At 53.2% G+C, this 22,076-nt stretch overlaps 8 protein-coding genes across 8 annotated transcripts; 2 read left to right on the top strand and 6 right to left on the bottom strand.

Moving 5' to 3' along the window:
• Window positions 1-26: 26 nt before the first annotated feature.
• A1O1_03009 (uncharacterized protein) lies at window positions 27-2,270 on the bottom strand (the record flags this gene model as incomplete). The annotated part of the gene is made up of 3 exons (XM_007723917.1): window positions 27-1,221; window positions 1,283-2,037; window positions 2,157-2,270. The coding sequence occupies 3 exons, from the start codon at window positions 2,268-2,270 to the stop codon at window positions 27-29; spliced, it is 2,064 nt and encodes a 687-aa protein (XP_007722107.1).
• Window positions 2,271-3,374: 1,104 nt separating this feature from the next.
• Window positions 3,375-4,802, bottom strand: A1O1_03010 (uncharacterized protein; the record flags this gene model as incomplete). Its single annotated transcript, XM_007723918.1, has 5 exons — window positions 3,375-3,876; window positions 3,984-4,126; window positions 4,198-4,401; window positions 4,459-4,566; window positions 4,629-4,802. The coding sequence occupies 5 exons, from the start codon at window positions 4,800-4,802 to the stop codon at window positions 3,375-3,377; spliced, it is 1,131 nt and encodes a 376-aa protein (XP_007722108.1).
• A 2,452-nt stretch (window positions 4,803-7,254) lies between these two features.
• On the bottom strand, window positions 7,255-8,373 carry A1O1_03011 (exosome complex component RRP4; the record flags this gene model as incomplete). Its single annotated transcript, XM_007723919.1, has 2 exons — window positions 7,255-8,107; window positions 8,168-8,373. The coding sequence occupies 2 exons, from the start codon at window positions 8,371-8,373 to the stop codon at window positions 7,255-7,257; spliced, it is 1,059 nt and encodes a 352-aa protein (XP_007722109.1).
• A 321-nt stretch (window positions 8,374-8,694) lies between these two features.
• A1O1_03012 (pre-rRNA-processing protein TSR3) lies at window positions 8,695-9,945 on the top strand (the record flags this gene model as incomplete). Its single annotated transcript, XM_007723920.1, has 2 exons — window positions 8,695-8,942; window positions 9,000-9,945. 2 exons carry the CDS (start codon window positions 8,695-8,697, stop codon window positions 9,943-9,945), a joined length of 1,194 nt encoding a protein of 397 aa, XP_007722110.1.
• A 1,652-nt stretch (window positions 9,946-11,597) lies between these two features.
• A1O1_03013 (uncharacterized protein) lies at window positions 11,598-12,465 on the bottom strand (the record flags this gene model as incomplete). Its single annotated transcript, XM_007723921.1, has 2 exons — window positions 11,598-12,208; window positions 12,381-12,465. 2 exons carry the CDS (start codon window positions 12,463-12,465, stop codon window positions 11,598-11,600), a joined length of 696 nt encoding a protein of 231 aa, XP_007722111.1.
• Window positions 12,466-14,419: 1,954 nt separating this feature from the next.
• Window positions 14,420-15,121, top strand: A1O1_03014 (uncharacterized protein; the record flags this gene model as incomplete). The annotated part of the gene is made up of 1 exon (XM_007723922.1): window positions 14,420-15,121. The coding sequence occupies one exon, from the start codon at window positions 14,420-14,422 to the stop codon at window positions 15,119-15,121; it is 702 nt and encodes a 233-aa protein (XP_007722112.1).
• Window positions 15,122-16,699: 1,578 nt separating this feature from the next.
• Window positions 16,700-17,221, bottom strand: A1O1_03015 (uncharacterized protein; the record flags this gene model as incomplete). The annotated part of the gene is made up of 1 exon (XM_007723923.1): window positions 16,700-17,221. One exon carries the CDS (start codon window positions 17,219-17,221, stop codon window positions 16,700-16,702), a length of 522 nt encoding a protein of 173 aa, XP_007722113.1.
• Window positions 17,222-20,213: 2,992 nt separating this feature from the next.
• On the bottom strand, window positions 20,214-20,675 carry A1O1_03016 (uncharacterized protein; the record flags this gene model as incomplete). The annotated part of the gene is made up of 1 exon (XM_007723924.1): window positions 20,214-20,675. One exon carries the CDS (start codon window positions 20,673-20,675, stop codon window positions 20,214-20,216), a length of 462 nt encoding a protein of 153 aa, XP_007722114.1.
• Between the last annotated feature and the right edge of the window lie 1,401 nt (window positions 20,676-22,076).

The raw sequence follows: 22,076 nt of genomic DNA on the forward strand, positions 1-22,076 counted from the left end.
TAGCCCGCTGTCTATACGATACTTGTCTAGTCCAGTCTGAGCAACGTCCTCCTCCACCACGCGACCTCTTCTGCTTTCTGTCTGCTCAACGTCTCGGCCTTGGAAAATCCATGGCCTTCTCCTTCGAAAATGACCACCTTGACCATGTATTCAGGACTTTGTGAACTGCCTCTGCCCTTGACAGCATCTTTGATGGCGCTCTCCATCATTGTTGCCTGATCAGGCGGCACCACTATATCGTCTCGGCCCTGCAGCAGCAGGACCGGTGCCTTGATATTTTGGACGCGGTACAACGGGCTGCGCTCGCGATATATTCGTTCTTTGTCCTCCTCACTTACAGGCATCGAAGGGAGTAGAAGGCCTTCAAGGTATCTCGACTCGAACTTGTGAGTGGCCTTCTCCATCGTGCTGAGGCAGCTTACGCCGAAAAGCGAGACCCCGCCGGCCCAGATCTCCGGATAGACCGTCATACACTGGAGTACAGCATAGCCACCGGCGCTGCCACCTCGAATCCCGACACGGGACGGGTCAACGAGGGATTGAGATACCAAGTATTCCACACAGCTGACGATGTCCTGGACGTCGATAACCCCCCAGTTGCCCTTGAGAAGTTCGCGATATTCACGGCCGAACCCCGTCGAGCCTGCATAGTTCACATCTACCCAAGCGAAGCCTCGCGTGGTCCAGAACTGGATCTCCATCGAGAGCGCCGCCCTCGCATCATGGGTTGGACCACCGTGGACCGACACGATCACCGGAGGTAAGGAGCCAGGTGGCCCGTGGTGGCATGGGTTCCTTGGCGGCCAGAATATGGCGTGGGATTCGCCGGTAAAGGGCGATCCGATGCGAGGAAACGAGATGAACTGGGGTCTAGACAACCATTCCGCGGGTGGCAGTCTGTCGGGAGCGACCACGCTCTTCAAGACCCGAACGTCTACTTCCACGGTGAGGGCAGTGGCAGCGGCAGCAGCAGCGAGAGCGCCAAGGGGGCCCACTCGATGGGTGGCAACATTCATCGGACCGTCCTCTTTACAGACGATGGTAACGAACTCGGTTGCGGAGAGGCGGTGAAGAGTGTCGGTCTGGAAATTTGGCGCTGCATAATCGCAGGCGAGGTCGGAGCAAGTGTGTCGGTCCAGGTCGATCAGGCACATGCCGAACCGGCCGTTCAGTATGTACATGGCAACCACGAGGCTGGATGTGAGGCACGCATACGTTTTGCTGAAAGGGTCACGGAGTCAGTATCCCAATCTGTGCCAGCGATATCCTTCTTCCGACGTACCTTCCCAAAAACACCTCCGCCCACGCGAACTCGGCTTTCTCGAGTGGACGCAGATTGATGTGAGCGGTCTGGTTGCTGCGTGGGTCGTATCGGTACAGCTGCCAAAAGCCCGTTCGATCACTGCAGAACAGCAGCGAGCCGTCGAGATTCCACCGCGGCTGCTGGACACTCTCTCCACCTTGGCCACCGGCCACCACGTATTCCTCCACGACCTCTCCCTCTCTCCAGAGCGCGACGTGCAGCTCGACACTGTCCCAAGGCATGTTTGGAAAGTTCCACTGCAGCCAGCAGACCCGAGTCCCGTCCGGGCTGAACCTGGGATGGGTGTAGAAGTCGGCTCCCTGGGCAACGGTCACAATCTTCTTGCTCGGCCCATGGATCGCAACCATGCTGTTCTGCACGGGAGAACCCATATGGTCTTCCTGAATGGCCAGAATCCAAGCGCCGTCCTTCCGGTTGACGTCGAAATCACCAAACAGGACTGCCTCGTCCGGATCACTCAGTGCTTGCACCTCTCCCGAGGCGGGTTCAATCGAGAAGATGCCGTGACTCTTGGAGTCGACAAAGATCACTCGGCCGGATGTCTGGTCGATGGTCATCGCGCCGCCCCCGTAGCCGTGGACGTGGGATCTGGCGCCGTACTGCGAAGGGAGAATGTCTCGACAGGCGCCCGTCGCAGCGTCCAACTCCACGATGCACACTCGGCCATGCTCCATCGGCCGCATCTCCGTGAGATAGATTTTCCCAGTTGACTCCTAGAAAAACACTAGGTCAACAAGACAAACAGGAAGGGCTCGGGCGGAAGGTCTGCCACACTCGACCGTTTCCCCCATGATCCTGAATCCGGGGAGGATGATTGGAGGAGTTCACGTACATGTGCAGTCACTGCGTCGAACCGGAGAACTGCATTGGAGACCAGGTCAGCGGAGATGGGACTCTCCCAGGTCCCAAACGGCGCCTCTGCCTCCTTGATGGTGTGTTGCGACATGGTCGCACAGCACAGTCAGTCCTTTTTTTCCTTCTGTTCAATTCCTCGATTTGAATTCTGGTCTGAATTCGATGAGCAGGAGATGGGAAAGGAAACGAAAACGAAAGGTCCAGCTTCAGACGGCAAAGGGGTTCTCGATACATACTGCAGTGGATGATGGCCACATCTGGGAGGCCGTTTTATGTTCGTTCCCTTCCATCTCCATCGCAGCCTTGCAGCGTCTCTCGCATCTCGGAGTGGATCCCGCCTCGTCGTTCTCGCTTGCCGCATTGGGACGGAGGCGCATATTCGCGGAAAACCTTCAAGTCCACCACGATCACCAGACTACTATGGAGGCATAATGTAGGCGCACAAACAACTCTGAGGCCTAGCCCACACAGCAGACCAACACACTAGTAGCACTCACTGCCCGTTGGTAACCTTCTCAGAAGACACCTACCACGCTACCGCCGACTCTTTGTGTCAAGAACATCGCCCATGATGGCAATGCCGCTTGACCATGGGTCTGGCTTGCCCGATAAAACCTTTGTGCAATCTATAATGTACTAGTAGTGTGTGTGTAATACGACCTCAACAGACCTCGCAGACCAGCTAGATACCTATCTCGAGCAAGGGGGGCCGACAATACGCGAAACACATCTAGCCATCCGGTTATCTCGGTGGCTACCTGGAGATCTCGTTATCGTGAACGCATACCAATACTACAACTGTCTTATTCGAATTCATATTCAAAATGGACTTGGAACTACAGGGATTGCTCAAGTAGGTGTCTCGTGGCAAATTTTCTCTCTCTTTCTCTGGGAGGAGTAAACTTCAGACATATCAGTGTACACTGTAGCAGCAGCACCAATTCTTTATGACACAACGGAGTAGTAGTATAGCCCATCCGATTCCCACCCTCACCAGCGGTGGTAGAGCATAGTACTGTAGTACCAGTATCCCATTGCCAACGACCTTTGTCGTACGTATATATCTCGAACAAGGTTGACAAAACGTGACAGCAAGTCAGAGTCAGAGTCTGACTGATACACTTTCTTTCTTTGCAGTGCGGGAGATAGCAGCCGTCCGTCGTCGTCCTTGGCGTTCCCCTCAGACTGTCAGGACTCAGACAGAACCCCCCGCCTCGCTGACATTGCTCTTATGGCTCTCTGCCTCTTCATATCTCACGGACCAATCTGTTTTGCGCTCAATGATCAACCGCCTGCTGTCCTGGCTGTGAATGCTATCGTCCTTTTCATGGCCAGCTGCCGCCGCGGTGACGTTGTACGAGTTATATGGCTGCGTGGGATCCGCGCCCGCTGCGGGTCTTTTGTTGTCTCCAACCTCAGTCGAGCGGGCGAGGGACTTCATTTTGAACGATAGATGTTCGCTATTGTTCGTGCCGACGCCGTACTGCTTGCTCCGTCCGGCCGTGTAGTTCGAGGAGCCCGTGGGTTTCTCGTAGACGACCATGAACGGCTTCAGCACCGTCACTGAGGCGGCCATGATTCCGTACCCGAGCTGGATCTGCGTGCACACCACCACTAGGGAGCGGGCGAGGCTGCGGTTGTCCGATAGTGTCGTGGGGTTGAGGTAGTAGAGGCGGATGGCGAGCGCTGGGATCGCCCTGGACGGTCAAGCTGGGTCAGTATATGAAGTGAGGGGGTTTGCTGGATTTATAGTGTGTATCTATACATATGGATACTCTGGGTTGTGTAATTTCGAAAGACTTACAGAAGACGGAGACCGAAGGCGAACACGACTGTGCCTTTTTGCACTCGGCTCATGCGGAGGCCGTGGACCAGGAACGCTGCCATCAGGACAAGAAAAAGCTCAGTGAGCGCGTCGGTAATGCCTACTGCAAGCCATCGGCCAAACTGTCCGGGCGAGTCAGCTCAACTTCTCTCGTGTGGGTTGGATATATGAATTCTGGTAAGGAGAAACTTACCGGCAGACTGTATGCTCTCGTCCAAGAAGACCCAATACTGATCAGGAGAATAGAAAGCACGAACCAAGCGGCACACGAGCCCAGAATAGCCCATATCGCCCTTATATGTGCTCGCTGGCGAGTCAATCGCAGAAATAGACAGCCCACGGCGGCTTTGGAAAAGACGAGGACTGCAAGGTACAGGAAATCGTTGGCATAATAGTACTAGGACTCTGTCAGCAACGGCAGCGCACTCGATGATGACAACAACAAATAACATACCTTTTTGACTCGGTTCCCGACCTCGTCATTGCTTTCAACGACCTTCCTGTCGCCCAGACCTATGTGTACTTCGTAGAATACGAGCGAGGTCTGAATACAAGACAGAACCTTAAAGAGAGATGGTTAGGCTGATTTCCAACAAGCCCAGACGTGGTTTGGAGCTTGCTTACTGTCGCAGCTGTCAAGGTGTTGTCGTCCCACTTCCACAGTCGTTGGGGTACTCGGATATAGAGTCGGATGATGAACGAGACAACGACGAAAGATAGACTCAGCGCAGTCAGAATGAGAATCAGACCTGACTGATTGTCGGGGGATATCACTCCCAGTGGTTTCTCCGGCTCCATGTTGTCGGTGGAAGGACAAGACTCGAGAATGCCGTCCAGATCCAGTTCCGAGGGTGAACCATCTATTGTTGTACCTGCATGGCTCTTATCGCTACGATCCAAGTAACAGCCACGCCTGTGGCAGAAGCCGATGTCATGACATGAACTCCCCAGCCCAGACGCAATGCTTCTTCAGAACATCTCGCCTCGTCCCGGACTTGACCAGGACCCGAATCTGAGGCAGAGACCCTAAACAAATCAATTTGATTTTGGGGCGCCTGCAGGACGCGACGGGCTAATTAGTTCCGTCCGATAGTCTGCCGCGCAAGCTGGAAGAGGGGGGCTCCTTAGGCCGAAGAAAGCGTGGCCTGGACAAGCAAGATGCAGTTGAGGTGTGCGCTAGTCCGGCATGCCCTGAGACCTCCGAGAAGGATGCACAGGGGTGTGGGATGGTCACTGTAGCATGGAGATAAGCTGGGGACGAAGTTCGAACACACCAAGTGATCCGTCCCGCGTATACCCCTTTTCAGATGTCCCCCACGTTCGGGAGCTGGACCATCCTGAAGCCGAGAAGGCCGACTTTCTTTTCCTCTGTAGTCAGAGCAAAAGGCATTAGCGCACACACACCAGTGAATGTTGCGACTGTCCACCTTCGACAAGTCATGAGAGTAGAGGCGACCCGAAACCCTTTGTGTAAGAAAACAGATTGTACCTGATAGTGGAACTCTCAAGCATCAGACTAAGGTTCATGCAAGGCTTGTCCCGATTGAAGCGAACGGCAAGAAGCTTACGTGGTCCACAAGCTTCACTCACTCTGCAAGAGGTGTGTGTGCGCGCGCGCTATCGGCCTCCCATGATATCTGGCCATGCGGAAGCAGTAGTTCGTGAAACCGCTAAGCATTGTTTGAACAGCCGATCATTGATCGTCGTTGCGCCACGCTTCGACCACGGACGTCAAACAAGCAACTAGCAGGCGTAGCTGACACTTTGTCGCAGCAATCTAACAAGCTTGGGCGTGTCTGTGGCTGCTGATAAGGTCGCATCGGCGACAAGGGTTGAAATGGCTGCCTGCCATGAGTTCGATGTTGCCAATCAGCGGGTCGTGGGATTTGGCTATTAAGCTTTGAGGCTTGTCACGGCAGATCCCCGCCTTGGCAGCTTGATGGGGAGACGTGGATAATAGTAGAGTATTTTGGTAGGTACTGTGGAAGCCCAGACTAATGTCCCAAAAGAGTAATGTTGACGGCGCGAGGCTGCGCTAGCACTACGCTATTTCGATAGTTTCTGCTGCTGAATGAAACAAGGAGACAGCGTCTTTGTTGAGGAACAAGGGCAAGATGCCAGATTCCTTTCTTTATACGTAAATATCTCGGGGGTGAAAGAACACAAAGAGTGCATTGTTGGAAGCAGGTGCGACCACACTGCCGCAGTATCTGCCTTATTATTCTTGTGATTCCCGGACAGCCCTGTTGCTTGCTTCCTCGTATCTTTTCTCATTCTGCACGCAGAAACGAACATCGAACCAACTCAACCAAGACCCTTGATCACATCGCACACCGATATGCGTTTCAGACTGTCTGATTTGACGTCGACCGGTAGGTCCGAAAGACATTCGCATTCCGAATTTACTCCGGTAAGGCCTGCAACTGCCCCAAGTTACAACGGTATGCCGCACCGGCCTCAACCGCCGCCTCAATATCTACCAGACCGAAGCACCACGTCTACTGCGGCTAGCTTCATGTATGATAACGGGACAGGGAGGCTAGATCCTCGACTTGTCCGAGACCAAGGTTTGCCGCTGTCTGTGAAGACGACTGATCAACTGGCTGCATTCATTAGGTCGCATGGCCAGGCTGAATGGTCGCCGGTCTCTTCTTCGCATTATTCCACGGATTGGTCAGTCCGGTCACGCTCCCAATCGCTTCGTTATGAGGGCTCTGGCTTGCATCCAGCTCCAATTGACGTCTCACAACCATATCCTCACAGAGACGGTTTCCTTCCGAATTTGATGATCGCTGGCCTTGGTAGAAGGTATGCCGCTCGAACAATTGTGCGGACTTTGCCGGGGACGACGCGAAAACACAAACGTGAAGGGCATTGGCTGGCAAAAGGTACGTTGCGGGATGCTCCCACCAACCCAGCCGTGAAGGTCGGAACACATGGCAGAGAAAAGCCGAGCAAGAAGGTTGCCAACGCCGAGGGTAGATATGTAGAGACCAGCGGTTGGTATGATTAGTAGCGCGGTTGAAACAATGGAAACATCTTCTCTGTACAGTGTCCTCATGTGCCAGGAGATGGATGCGGATAAGGGCCTTCTCTTCGCAAGACACTGGACTTGGCCAGCTCATATCCCTTGCGATGCATCAGATGTCGCAAGCTTTGTAAGTTCTGCGGCCGGTCCATACTTTGACTTGTTGTCGGTAGGCGTAGGTAACCATAATGTCAACGAGTACGCGTAGGACGTGTATCGTGTTCAATGAATTGCAGCATCGACAATCCTTCTTCGCACCTCATCACTGACACGAGTACCAGTCCCCGCCTGGTCCATGACACTCATCTCAGCATCAACAGCAGCCTCATAAGCTTTGATGACACTGTCTTCGTCCACTCGGACCCCATCCTCGGCCAGGATCTTGATGCACTCTGAGATGCGCGCAATCTCGCGTCTAGTCCCTTCGGAAATGTCGTCGTTCTGGCTCGAATAGATGACAGTACTGACGACATCATCCAGATTCGAGATGCTGACCCCTCCACTCAGCCTTCCCTGGTCCTGGGCTTGTTCCGCATGCTTGCTTAGCCAGATGTAACCATTCACTCCGAGGATCACGTCAACATCTCCGCCCCCCTGAGCACCACTGTTGATGGTGAAGACCTGCCTCCGACTGCGGACCACACCACCTCCACCACCGGTGCCAGATACGGCCAGGAAAGTTCCGTTGCGTAACTTGCCGTATTTCAGACTTCGGGTATGCAAGCTTGCGGTGCCGTCGGTGCTACCGATCTGCTGGACTTCGGCGACCACCAAATCCCCTTCTTGGAAGTAATTGCGCATCTGCAGCTCATCTGCCGTTGTCCGTCGCCTTAAAACACCTCCTGGAAGATTGATTGACGACAGAGGCAACTGCGCCAGTAACGGGGCCGCAACATCCACCTTCCACCGATTCTTCTGCACCTCGACAATCCGCCCAACCACGAGGTCACCGATCTCGGGAGTGTATCTTGCCCGTAAAGGGGCAACTGACAGCAGTTTGTTGGTCGTCTTCAGAAGACCGGCGAGTGTGGCGATGATGGTTGTTGACGCTTCGGTCATGTAGGTCCCGTGGCCTCTGTTACCACGGATCAGCCTGATGGCCATCTTGAATGAGCAGCACACTGTGCGTACCTACCTCATCCATTGACTGTCATCTGTGATTGCCTCGCCGGGGAGTACTATGTGACTAGACGTCAGAGCGGACAATCGAGGTCTTTTCGAGGGTCGGCCGTCCGTGTCGTCCATCGACATGTCGCTGTCTTCCTGGTATTCGTCATATTTGCGAGTATCGGGCTGCACCAATTCGTCTTCAACATCAGGGGGAAGTACAGCGAGGCCCATTGTTGCGATCGGCGGCAGAAACACACGCTGCGATCGAATCTCGAATGCGACTGTAGTTGATTTCTTGATCAACTGGAAACCCAGCGCAGACGGACGTTCAGTCCAAGTTGCTGGCAGAATTTCGGGTATTCACGTGGCGATAAGAGTCTTGGCGGTTGTTATCGGCCGCGCCGGAAAAACTGCCCTGAGGTCATCGGAATGATGGGCAACACCTGACTCTTCGTACTTTATAAAGATACCCATTCATTTGAACGACGAGTTCCCCGACTCTGCGCCTACCCGGACCCTATTACATCTCCTTCTATATCAATCACATCAATTATGGTACGACACAAGAAAGAGGGCGGCTCCTCCAAAGCGAAACGATTCTCAGGGAAGACGCGGCACACACCCCGGGCTCCACGAGAAGGCGGCGAAGAGGGCAGCGTGGCTGAACGGCCCCCGTTCAAAGCAGCCTGCTGGGATTTCGGACATTGCGACGCCAAACGATGCAGCGGGAAGCGGCTCATGCGCTTTGGAATGATGCGCGAGTTGCCCATCGGTCAGAAGTGGCCCGGCGTGGTGATCTCGTAAGTTGGGGCTGACTAAGCTGTTCGGCGGCGGTCACGAGCTGACATACCATTCAGGCCCAATGCGAAGCGAGTCGTGTCGCCTGCTGATCGGGAGCTGCTGGAGCAATATGGTGCCGCAGTGGTTGAATGCTCCTGGGTCAGGATACAGGAGGTTCCCTGGTCGAAGATTGGCGGGAAATGTGAAAGGCTTCTGCCGTACCTTGTGGCGGCGAACCCTGTTAACTACGGGAAACCATGGCGGCTCAACTGCGTTGAGGCTCTGGCTGCGTGTTTTGCCATCTGCGGCCACGAGGATTGGGCGGAGATTGCACTGCAACACTTCCCCTACGGCAAGCCGTTTATGGAAATCAACTCGCAGCTTTTCAAGCGGTACGCCGCATGTCAGAACGAAGAAGAGGTCAAAAAGGCCGAAGAGACGTGGCTCGCCAAGCTGGAGAAGGAGTACTCCAACAGCCGTCTCAATGCCGAGGGTGACGATGTCTGGGCGGGGGGGAACACGAATCGACGAGATGTTCTAGACTCGGATGAAGACGAGGATGGTGACGAAGGCGAAGACGACGAAGACGCAGACGACAGCTCTGAGGCTTCAGGTGACGAGGACGCTGCGTTACCCATGCAACAAGGCGTTTCGCTGGATCTGCCGCCCAATGAAGACGACGAAGACGAGGAGGCGGAAATGGCAGAGATCAGGCGCAAGATACTGGCGTCCAAGCCCTTCAGTGATTCCATATCTATGGAAGCACGCAGGAAAGAGGCTCAGCAAGGTCGCGAAGGACCTGCCGAGTCGACAGCCATGTTAAGCACAGAACCACCGCAGCTGATGGATTCTGACGCCGAGTCCGGTTCAGCTGAGGAAGACTACGACGATTTCGACCAGATTGCAAACGCCACGCCAGTCACAGACCGAACGGGCATCATGGCACGAGAGCGACAGAAGAAGCTGGAGCTGGCGAGTGCCTCGTTCTCGCGGATAGTAGTCTCGGCTCCAAAGAAATGGTAACCATTGCTGCCAGGTTGATCATGCTTAGAGCAACACCTCGACTGTTATGAAAAAACTAGCAGCGGCACGCGGCCCTTGGCACGCATAATGAATACAATGAAGCCTCGTATGATCGAGCCCCGTGGCGAGGCAATGATGTACTCTGTAGAGGCATGAACAACTTGGTGTTGAAGTTGGTGCCCTGAGACAGTCCCTCAGGATATGCGGCCGCGTACCCATCGTATCATTAATCTTTCATTCTCGACTCCAGGTACCTAGGCACAGGAGTCGGCCGAGTTCAATGTCAATTTCACTCCACCGGGTAGAGAAGCGGCAGAACTGGAGCATGGAGGGTTTCGGTTCCGAATCTTCGACCATAGTCGCGGTAACGTAGCAGGCTTTGACGACGGATCGCCACTGATCATGGGAGAAGTTTCCGCCTCAGCTCTTCACCACCTTTTTCAACATGGATAGGTAATTCCCATGAAGACGGTGGACCGCAAGGATCGTTGATCATAACTCCCCGTACCGGAATTAAAGTGAACGTTGGCCTGTTCGGACGAGGCGGGGATCAGTAATCAGTAGCGGCCGCGACCGAGGAGGCAAGATGACCAGGTCGATCGTGGTGCTGAACAGACCCGTCGACCTAATGCATGACTTCAAATCTCCATAGCCTCTTGTTGATCTCTTGTGGACATTTCCATTCCAAATAACCCCGATATACTAGTACCTACGCTTGCTGTCCGATCATCATGAGCATCGGGAAGTGTTATGGTAGGACATGTGATTTAACGGAGGACATGTCCTATTTCGATGACGGCCGGGAGCCTCGTCAGGCTATCTGATATACTAGGTCACTAGTGGTAGGTATCTAGCATGCTTGGCAGGTACTAGCCTGTGCGCCGTAACGCGAGATAACCTTTTCAAGTTTCGACTTGCGATGCAAGCACTACCTGTACCTAGGTACGTAGCTGTATCGAAGTCTTTACAAGCCTTGACGCCTCGAAGGCGCCTCGACAATCACAGACATCGCAGCACGCAGCGCGTGGTGGCTACCATGTGTTAGAGAGACAAGGATGCTAACTAGCGGGTCCGCTACAATTACATCCGCTGGCATAGACATTGCGAACGTTTTGTGCTCAACAGACAACAGCAGAGGCCGATCCTAGGGTAGTAGGGCGGCTTCGTCTGCACGGTGGCGGGGCGCGGACCTATTACCCATTCCATTCCTTCTCAGGAGCACAAGACCCTCATGTCATAGTATGCGCCATGGGATTCTGCAAGTTGTGGATACGGCGACGAGCACCCATCGTTAGCTGCTTGTTAGGAATGTAGTTCTTGTGTACCATCAATCGATTGTTGCTCATGGGTGCGACGTCGCGGTCTAATCTCGCACGCAATTGAACAAGGGGCACCCAATCGGCGGATGGACTGAAGCAATGATGGGAAGAAACGTCACAGTTCAACCATCTCTGAAGTGGGCGGTACCACCGACCACACAAGGAACGGTGAGCAGAAGAAGTTTAACCTTGATAGGAGACTAGGAGTAAGCAGACTTGAGAAAGAACGTTCAGAAATTCACCAGCGTTGCTGCATCGAATCAATTGACGATTGATTCATTCCTTGCCAGAACCTGACCTCTTCTCTTCACGACGCTGTCTTAGGGACAAGCCTTATTGTACAGTGGTGACGGACTGCTGAGCGGCTGCCAGAGTCTCCGGCCAGTGTAGTAGATAACCATCGCACAACAGAGGTTGTGAGATTGGATGGTTTTCTGAGGGCGAAATGGTCGGGTTGCTGAATGCCTGCATGTCGTCTTCCCACGGCACACGAAAGTCACTCGATGAGTGGGATGAGCAGGATACGAGGCAGGGTCCGGTGTCCGAACAGACATCGACGTCCATGTACGGCTGATGGCCATTACCTCGGTCGTCTCCCTGTCGATGATGGTATTTCCACGACAAATGAGAAGCCTCCTCGTGGGGCAAGGTAGGAGATGAGGCATGCATAGACTGCTCTTGCATGGTCATCTCATCTGGAGTCATCGATCTTGCATAAGTCGCGTTGCTGGAGCTCAAGCTTTGGTCAGGCATCAAGACAGGCATGTGACAAGAGCCTTGAGCGTACAGAAATTTGGATGTGGGGGCATGAGACACGGCCCGAATCCACACCGGTGGATAAGAAGCGTTGGTGGTTGGGAAGAGTTCTCGTGGGAAGCCAAATTCGTCCAGGTCGGGGCCGACCAAGCCTAGGCCGAGGAGGATCTCGTTTGCAGTGACATAGCCTTTGGATTCATCGCATACAGTGCCAGGAAACCCTGTTCCTCTTCGACAAGCCCAGTAGAGCCGTTGGAGAGCCTCCTCTGTCACTTGACAGAGCTGCGCGTAACTGCACAGAATGATAGTCAGGGCGGTTCCATTTTCGCTGCGGCCATGGAGTTGGGTCGAGGGACTCACTAGCTCCTGACTTCTCTGCCTCTCCTCGTCTTGTAGTTGCAGCTGCTCCCACTGAGCTCACACGTCCTGCATCGAGGCTTGCCATCGCACTGTATACATGTACGGTCAGTACAACCCTTGGCTGTACCCGAACCGGTTCGACTGTATACCTACCTTTGCCTTCTTGACCCTGCATCGATCACATGCACGAGAAACCCTTGCGCCTGTTTTGTCGCCGTTTAACCCCCTACTCTTGTTGCGCGGCTCTGTTCCGTCCATCCTTCTTCTTGACCACTGCCCCTGCACTCGTTGGCAGGTATGGCAAGTCACTATGGGGTCTGCTGTCGATCAGGCCAGAGCAGTCGGGTCAGGCACGATCTTGCGGTCTCGTTTGAGTTCTAGGTGCTCGAGAGGTGGAGGGCCGCCTAGGGAAGAATTTTGAAAGAGATGGCTGACAGGCCCACGCATTCATGGATCGGGATCCAGGACAGTTCATGATAAGAACGTCCTCCAGCACAGGAGATCGCGGCTGGGCAGGCGCAAAGACATACAGGTTGTCGCCTCTGGCTGCAAAGACCATGGTGGCCCATTCGTGAGGTCAGGACCGGGAAAGCTTATGCGGTTCAGAGACTGGTACGTTGGCTGGCTTGATAGCGCCCTGACGGGCTGTTGAAGTTTCTCGTGACATGGCTCGACCATTAAGATCAGACCCTGTCAAGCGCAGAGAGAAATCCGAGATACACATGAAAGACTGAGTGCCTGGAACATCGTTGCTGCCTCTGCTAGTTACGTTTACGATACGGAACGGTAATGTCATTTGACCCCTACACCTCTTTGTTATGATGTTGTTGAATTGCCTCCCTCATTAGTATTGGGTACCAAGAGCTGTAGGTGATGTCAACTCAAAGGTACGTACCTACTAGGTACCTACCTACCTATTCATGTATCTACCTAAGGCACGTTAAGGTAGGCAGATACCTGAAGGTAAGTACCTACATGAAACGAGGCTGTAGGTAGTACTACCGGTAGTAACTTTGCAGAAAAAGACGCCGAAACTCGAAGGAAAGCCCTTAGCTGGCAGGTACCAACTAGTACTACTAGTGGATACTAGTAAACTTGACGACGCGAACCCATGTCAATTCCGCGCCCATTCTTGGCGCTGTCACCTCCAAGTTTCTTTCCACCTCCCGCCATTCCCTGTGCTGGCCGGAGAACGATTTCCGCCAGCACCAGCTATTTCCAAGTAGGTGCAACTTGAATGGGTCCTCACCGCCATTGCCACCTCTTTCCTTTCACTCTGCGGCTCATCATCCACGCAAGCGGCGCCCGTTGGTATTCTGGCCTTCGCGGTTGCATGTGAAGCTCTACCTGAAGCGGCACACGTCTCAGCTGCGGAGGTCAGTCAACGATCCTCTCTACCGGCGCTTCCGCCCCCTGAGGCCGTACAGAGCTACCTGCGCACTAGTACTGTGCGTGTGCCGGAGCTCTAATCTGCTCTCCGGGTCAAAAGTCCTCCTGCAGCTGTACATACCACAAAGTTTAAGCGAATGCAGCCACTGCCAGGGATCCTCTGCACAAAAGAGCATGTCGTTGATGTTCCCTTGATGGGAGAACACATCCCCACCCCACCACAATTAGGATCGACTTGTTGTCGTTCTCCATATGCGCCATGGCCCGGAACATACTTCCACCCTCGGTCCCTTTCATATCAGCGACTGCAGCTCCGCGGTGATGATAAGGATTGATGACTCCGGAGACAGGTCCCGGACATGACGACATCTCGCTTCCAGCATGCTGATTAGGACATTTTGGAGACAATCCCCTCTCCGAAAGTCCAGGTGTCCCCAAGAGTTACGATTGTGATTGTTATTTATTACCCTGAACGGCCCTGCACGACTGGAAAGACAAATGGCGATAACACAGTGACAGCGAAAGCAACACGAACAAGCAGCAGGAATTTTAACCAGGCGAACGAACGTTGCTAGCCCAACAAAGATTAAGCAATCTTCACGGTGGACGACACTGCATTGTCCTACGATTTGGCTCCCGCTGCCTTCCCCATGGCCCTGAACAGTGCTGGCCTTGTACCTCACTTCCCTATGTTGGATGATTCCAATATGTGGCAGTTTCCCATGGCGACAGACGACTTCCAGTCTCAGGAGGACCCCGAGTTCAAAGACATGGCACTGTTCGATGAACAGGCCATCTTTTCTCGGCCATCAGACTCCAGTGGTGCCAGCAGCATCTCGCCCATGTTTCACGACCATGGTGTCCCTTCTACCGTGCAACCGCGAAATCTTCACGGGCCGTCGCCGTCGTCCGAGACATCACATTCGCCGAGTAGCAGACACAACTCCATCGACTCCTCGACATCCAGCTATCTGTCTCCAGACCGCCGAGAGGTGCTGCGGCGGCTGTCTCTTGCCACCCTGGATGCTGACGCTGGCGACTCCTACCGACCTCGCAGCAGCCCGCTGCGGCCCAGGAGGGCGACGACCACGCGAATCAAGCCTCGTGACGACAAGCACGCTCGTGAACTCGAGCTTAACCGGAAAGCTGCCACAAAGTGCCGCAACCGGCAGAAGGCGTTCGTCGAGAACTTGCAGGAGCGTTGCCGGCGGGAGGAACAGAAAATGCATATTCAAACCTCGCTCGTCCACGCCTTGCATGACGAGGTCGTCTCCCTTCGGAACGAGGTTTTACGTCACAGCTTTTGCGATTGCCGCTTCATCCAACACGCCATTTCTGCAAACACACAATAAGACAGGTCGGCCCTGTCAAGGTGCCACTTGCTTTCGGCGGCCCGCAATTCCCACCTCCCGCCATTGAATTATCCATATATATCACATCTCCTGTGCCAGATCTGTTGCAAGCCCCGGACAAGACGACATACGCATCCACTGGATTGGAGTGGACCTTCCAGGAACCCTTTCGAAAAGATCCTCATCTCCAGCCGCTTGGGTGGCCCAACCCCGCGACAAAGATGGTTTCATTCAGCTTGGTCGGTGTTTTGATTGTTGCGCTCTCTCTCCAGCCAACTTCTTCAGTGTTCACTTGAGGGTATCCCAGAACTATTCTTGAGTTTGATCTCGACCAGCGCACACTGTCGTCCGCGACGCTTTTACTCAGCCAGAAAACTTACCCGCAGAAGTCGCTGGCATCGGACTTGGCCTAGGAGGTGCTGGTTACCATACCAGGTGTGTGAAGACCGTCAAAGCACTTTTATCGCCCATCCCGCAGACGATCGAAATGTCAACCACAATGGCCTCGAGTATTTGAGCCAGTGAGCGGGTAAGGCACACTCCGTTTCGAGGGGAAAAATCGGTGAAAGCTGCGGAATCGCTGTCATTGCCTTCTGCGGCGGCGCCGTATACGGGTATACGGCGTGTCTCAATGGGCTATCCCAGTGCGCGATGTTGTCCGACGTAGAAGAAACCGTCGCGGTCCAAACCCACTTTATTCGGCCCACAGAAGAGGGGAACAGGCGTCGAGAGTCATTGGTCAGTTGACACAGCATCCGCTCGATAACGACTCCCGGCACCCTTGCTCGATAGGGCCTATGCAAGTCAGGGAAGGGTGCTCTCTATGGGTCGGATGATACACGCAAACACCTGGTATCGCCAGCATCAATGTTTCGCCTGTGCACCAGTTCTGGAATCGCTCTGCATGCTGGCTCATTCAAGGTTTGAGCCGTCCCTCCTCGATCATGATCTGAACACGGGCATGCATTGTTGGAAGTCTTGGATCCGTGGACGGGTGGGCTCCCGTGCCGCTAGGGAGAGAATCATGGCGCCGGATACAGCAAATCTTGCAGTCGACAGATGCGCTTCTGCTGTTGTCGACACGGATATAAGAAGCGGATTAGTGCGAGCTCCAGAAAAACCTTAGGCAGCGTACCTGGTGTGGAAGCGAGCATGGAGTCCTGAGAACACCAATAGAATTGACCCATGTCCATCATTTAACGAGTCTTATCTTGTGGATCCCTGTCTCAGGGGTGTCAGTCTGCGCTCTTCCACTGACGTCGACACTTTGTGACAGATAGAGCCGACTTCCTCCCTGAAGAAGGTCTGATGTAGTTTTGGGGAGCTGAAGTTTATACTCTTGTAGCTATTTGCCCGGCAATAAGAGAGAGGTTGGAGTAATTTGCAAAAGGCGGGGGTGCGCTCTGCAAAGTTTTATACAGCAAGGAGCAGCTTTCGACGGGCTGAATCGGCTAGAGACGCGCGTCCTGGATATGATGCCTTCATACCCACCGTTTCCGACAAGACAAAGGAGCTGATTGCATTCCCGTACATAAAGGTTCATGGATGGGCGATCGCTGAGGGGGATTAGTTTTATGCTTACAGATCTTTCACCAGCCATATAGTGGTTCGGTCTCTGCCGTGCTGGCCACTGTTGCCATCATCAAGCACATAAGGGAACCTTTTGAATCCCACACGATCGTAAAACATCTGAGCCTCTTCGTTCGATGTCGCCATTAATAGATGGATACCGATTGCCCCACTTACACGGGCCATTGTGCAATAGTGCTTGATCAATTGTCGACCGTAACCTTGCTTCTGATATGGCGGCAGAATATCAACGTGCAGATGTGCCGGCCATTGCGCGAGCAGTTCATGGTGTTCCCGATGAAGCATCCCTTCCGGAGTGAACATGATCTGCTTCAAAGCGGTTGGCAAGTCCGTTTCCCAGGCGGCCGGATCATCGGGGATGGGCTTCTCAAAGCCCAGAGACTGCAGGTATGGTAGATAAGTGGTTTCATAGCTGTCCACAAACGAAGCTGTATCAGCCGCTCCGAGCAAGTATCCCACTGCACGGCCGGTGCCGTCGTCAAGGACCAGGCACGTCTCCGGTCGCAACATCAGGTACGGTCGACACCAGATGTAGGAGGCGTAATGAAGGACAGGATCACCTGCATCACGCAGTTCTGTGGCGGCAGTCTCCCGAAACTAACGTCATGTTAGGCGGCGGAGGGCAGAAAGTATAGCAAAGTCAACACACGATGTGGACCATATCATCTTCATCCGAAGCCCGGTAGCTGCGTACAAAAGGCATTGCTTAGAGAGTCTTGAAGCAGGTCAGTTCAGTGATCGTCCGAAGAAAGGGTTCATTGCACAGCATGAATCCAAGCATTCATATAACGGACGACGTCGAGGCATGCCGGAAGTGAGGAAAGCCGTGCTGCTCCTCTGCTAGTTCTGTACGGCGCGCATCCCATTCCCATTCTGGCAGTCAAAGCATTCAACGGTGCTGGCAGGCCATTTTGTGAAACGTTGCAGTGTGAGGGAAGAGAGCAGTCTATTCACACATTGTGGCATCCAAGATGAGCGCAGCTGCGCCTGGAAAAAGTGACGAAGTTTACCCGGGGCGTGATACTGGAGGTCATACTAGGCAGGTCAACCGAGGACGCGGGGAAATCATCACGTGAAGAGGAGTTTTGCCGATCATTAGCCGTAAATAAAACGTATCAAACATCTCAAATCCTAATCCTAATCCCCGGTCGTCTTGAAGCTCCCAAGCAGACACAATATGATTGTACTAGCACCTGGGAGTATGGCGTATACGATCTCCTAATGGGCTGTCAACTACAGATAAGTTAAGTTACTTGCCAACACCGTGCCTACCAACCTAGGTCGAATCTCAAATCATGGTTGGGCTTTTCAAGAGATGTCCGACCAATGGATGATCCTGACACGGCTGGCCACGGTCAACTGGACGTGCCAACTGGTTCAAGCTGCTGCCGTCGACTACATCGGGGGCGAAGTCATTGGGCGATATCAGAGGCCACGCTCAAACGACTTGGCCGAGGGCGAACCCTGGAACGTGTTATTCCACTTTCACGACCCCATCTATATCAAGCACCGCAGCCCAGTGGAAGCATGCTCGGACAAGGAATGCTTACCTGCTTCTACCGAAGGACTGGATCAGTCACTGGTGGAGTCTGGGTCCCTCGGGGGGATCCGTTCCACTCGGGTGTCCTGTGGCTGTGAGGCAGTACGTACAGTCTGGTGGCACTGTGGCATGCACTTGCATTATATCTTAGGTAAGAGCAAACTTTTTTTCCACCACAGCCTCGCCACGAGAGCAAGGCTTCCTCTCAAACCTCTCAAACCAGAGGCAAATGTATCCTCCTCCCGGTTATGGGACACTTCCAGCATTTACACAGTAGCGAGGTCCAGAAGAGTTCTTTTGTCCAAACTCCCTTGATGCCTGCCAAAATCATTCAAACTCTTTGCCTCCTGTCCGACCCCACAACTCATCATTACTGCCTTACGCGCTACGCTGTACGGCGTCCACCACTGGTTATTCCTCCGGGAGGAAATCCTTTTCCTGTATACTATCAAAAAGCCTCTCTTCAGCGCGTTGCAGTGCGATGGACCCACGTGGTCCTTTCAATACAATTTCCCACAGATCTCAGTTCAAGATGTTCGAACGCGATTTCAAGTTTTCTGGCCCGGCCCGCAACAGAGTGGAGCCCCAGTGGGATAAAAGTAGCATCTAAGATCCACTGATCCAGTATTACCAAGGCTACTGACAGAATAGGAATATTGAATAGGGAGAAAAAACTTCTTTCCTGGTATTATTCGCTCTCCATTATAGTTTTGTTCTGGCCCACCCGGAGACACATCCAGACCACTGCCAAAAAAGATGGATTGGTTTGGTTCCCTCTTCCGGCAATTGGATCCATTCGAACTTTTCGGAACATGTGAAATTGAGTTAACTAGGTACTGTGTACACAATCAATACAACACTCCATGCTTTCGTACGAATTTTAGTAATCCACGGCTAACTGGTCGGGAGATCGATGTCATGGAGTTCTACCTATTAGACAATGATATTGCAGATTCCTATCATTCAAGGAAAATCCGTTGGTGATGCACCTTGGCCGTCAGTCTTGCCAAAGAAACGACAGCGATCAATGTTACGAAAGAGAGGAAAATACGTATTTAGGTAGGTAATCGACATGGAGTAAAGAATCAGTCCATCCTTTTCTCGTTCGTTCTTCTATATCATCTATCTAGATGCAGAGAAGCTGCTGGACATTAATAAAATATACTGTGTCCCTGTCCCTGTCTGGGAATCCACAGCTGTCGACTTAAAAGAAGACCGTGACAACCAAGTGTTGCACTGTGTCGAGAAAAAAACAGTGCAAACAACGACGACAATAGTGATCTCGTAGCAAGAGAGTAGCGACATAGGGTGTCGGAAGAGAGAAAACGCGGACCGCAGGTGTAGAGTGCGAAGCCTCATCCAATAGCCTGTGTGCGAACGCTTCTCTCTGATGGGCCCCCTGTCGAGTCTCGAGCCCGTCGAGTTGTCGCTTTGTCATTGTCGATGTCAGTGTTGCTGTCGTCGTTGTGAAATCCGAATTCCTGGTGTCTTTGAATCATGTGTCTTAATGTTGCTGCTTCCACGGCATGAACGGTCTGAATCCCATCCCAGTTCAAGCCAATCCTTCCCTGTCCGAATATCCACTCTATTCCATTCGTCATTTTCCGAGCAGCCATCTGTCGAGGTCTGTGTCCGTGAATATATTGGACAGCCCCGAGGGGTCTGAGTCCGTAATATGATATGATATTATTCCGATTCGACCCGATCGTTGAATTGACGGGGTCTCTTCCGCACGCCTCAGCCGTGATTGGTTTCCCGCCTCTTCAACTCTGCGAGGCAGCATCATCGGCGAGAGAGTATGTATTAGGTTTGGGTATCATGTTGCAAAAAAAAAGACATAAATCAATGTCGTGTCGCTAAAGTAGAGTAAGTCGTGTGCGTGTCGTATCAGGTCGTGTCGATTCGTCCATGGTCGAGATGCTGCGAAGCGCTGCATTGCATTGCGTTGCATTTCGGGCAGATTCATCTCATGGGTCGTCTCGACTCCGTCCTCATCAGCGCTAGACCACCGAGGTCCTCCTCGCTGTCTTCCTCTTCGAGAGGAAACCCATATTCGTCCACCTCTGCTGAAGGCGACGGTGACCTTGACGGTGACGGTGACGATGAAGATGAAGATGACGAAGATGTCGTATGCGGCGTCCTCTTCGATCTCTTCCTCTCCTCTGGCAACAAGTACTTCTCCTCGGTGGGGGATGTTTGAAGTTCCCGCTCTGTTCGGGCGAGATCCTGCAGCAGCATGTCTAGCAGGTGGACATGGCTGAGTTTGAGCCGAAGATCGTCGCACACTACTCTGTTCGACGACTTTCTTCGGGCTGTGTCGGCCAGATGGTACGCCTCTTCACGCGACAGAGAACGACCGATGGTGTTGGCGTCCAGGTCACGTGAAGGCGGCCTGGTGAGTGGTGTCATCATGGAAAGCGGCATCTTGTCGTTCGTGTTGTTTGGGCGAGCGATTGATGTCTAGTTGTGTATCGATGGTGTACTTTGTAGGAAGAGGAACAAGCCGCAGCGGATGTGTTGGCTTTTTGTTGTTCTGGAATACGTTCCAAGTGGATACAATGTCAGAGAGGAAAATATCTTTTTGAAGATGGCGGTGGGACGGGTATAATAGTAGTAGACTTGAAGTGACAACTTCAATATTCAGAAAGGGAACCGAACAGCCTCGCCTTTCACATGCGAGCGCGAGCGCGCAAAGGCTGAAAAGTTCGGTGGACCCCTTTTTTCTTGGTGAATAGTGAGATCACGAGTCCGTAAGATTTCCCCACCCCCGATGGTTTCGTACATAGCTCGTACTGCGAGGCGACGGCAGAAACTTTTCCAGCGAATAGCGAAGCGAACAACCAGCGCGTCAGTCCGTACAGGAGGATCAAAAGGTCTGTGATTGTTGTGCGAGTGTTAGGAAAAATTTTCCCTGACGACACGCGCTTGATGTTATAGTTGTAGGCAGTCGTACATATGGATCCTTGATCAGTCAGGAGAGATTTTCTGGGTGGATGCCTGAGTCACAATAATATACCGGTCTAATCAAAAATGGTAATGCTAGGAGCCATGGTCCGACGGGATGGGAATTGGACACTTGTCCGTCAGCCGGGTCGTAAGTACGAGTTCGTCCACTAAACGCCGGCTGGGCGCGTCGAAGCAGTCAAATTGCTATAGGGCGCAAGAGATGCGTACGAGCGACCGAGTCCTAGGGCGCCAGCAAAGACCCGTGTCGGGTCTCGAAATCCTCACCGAATCAGCAGGCCCTCTTGACTCACGCTCTAGGAAACCCAGATATGGCAGTCGTGGGCGAGATTGGCTGCACGGGTAAAGCCTCAAGGCGCCACATGTAAATGTCAAGACGCTAGTCGTAGGGGATGAAGGATTGAATCGAGTTCGTGTTGGTCCGGCCGGCAAGATCGAAGCCGGTGGGCAACCCATAGGCTCAGGAAGTCTCTTTTCTGGGAGTCTTGACACTTCTCACCGCCCAGAACACAAGCCATGGGCCGGAGATAAACTGGATCCGTGGCATCAGTCTCTTCTGACTGGGCCGATGGCGCTGTCAAATGTGATCGAAACCCACATTGGGCACTGACTCATCGTCCAGGTCCGTCTCTTGCCGTGCCGGTCATTTTGCGCGGTTTAAACATATAACCCGTGTCCTCTGCGCCCTAGTACAGAGGTACCGTACACAGCACATACCCTGGAGTAAGCGGTGAGTTGACGGGTGGTCTTGGGCGTCTCTTTTGCTCCTCTTAAATCGATGGTCGTTATCATGAACATGGTCGACGAACAGCATGTCAGTTGGCATGGCAGCGTTGTCGCTGTCTCAACCAGTCGCCTATT

This window comes from Capronia coronata, assembly GCF_000585585.1.
Source record: "Capronia coronata CBS 617.96 chromosome Unknown acBCG-supercont1.2, whole genome shotgun sequence".
In the NCBI taxonomy this organism is placed as follows: Eukaryota; Fungi; Ascomycota; class Eurotiomycetes; order Chaetothyriales; family Herpotrichiellaceae; genus Capronia; species Capronia coronata.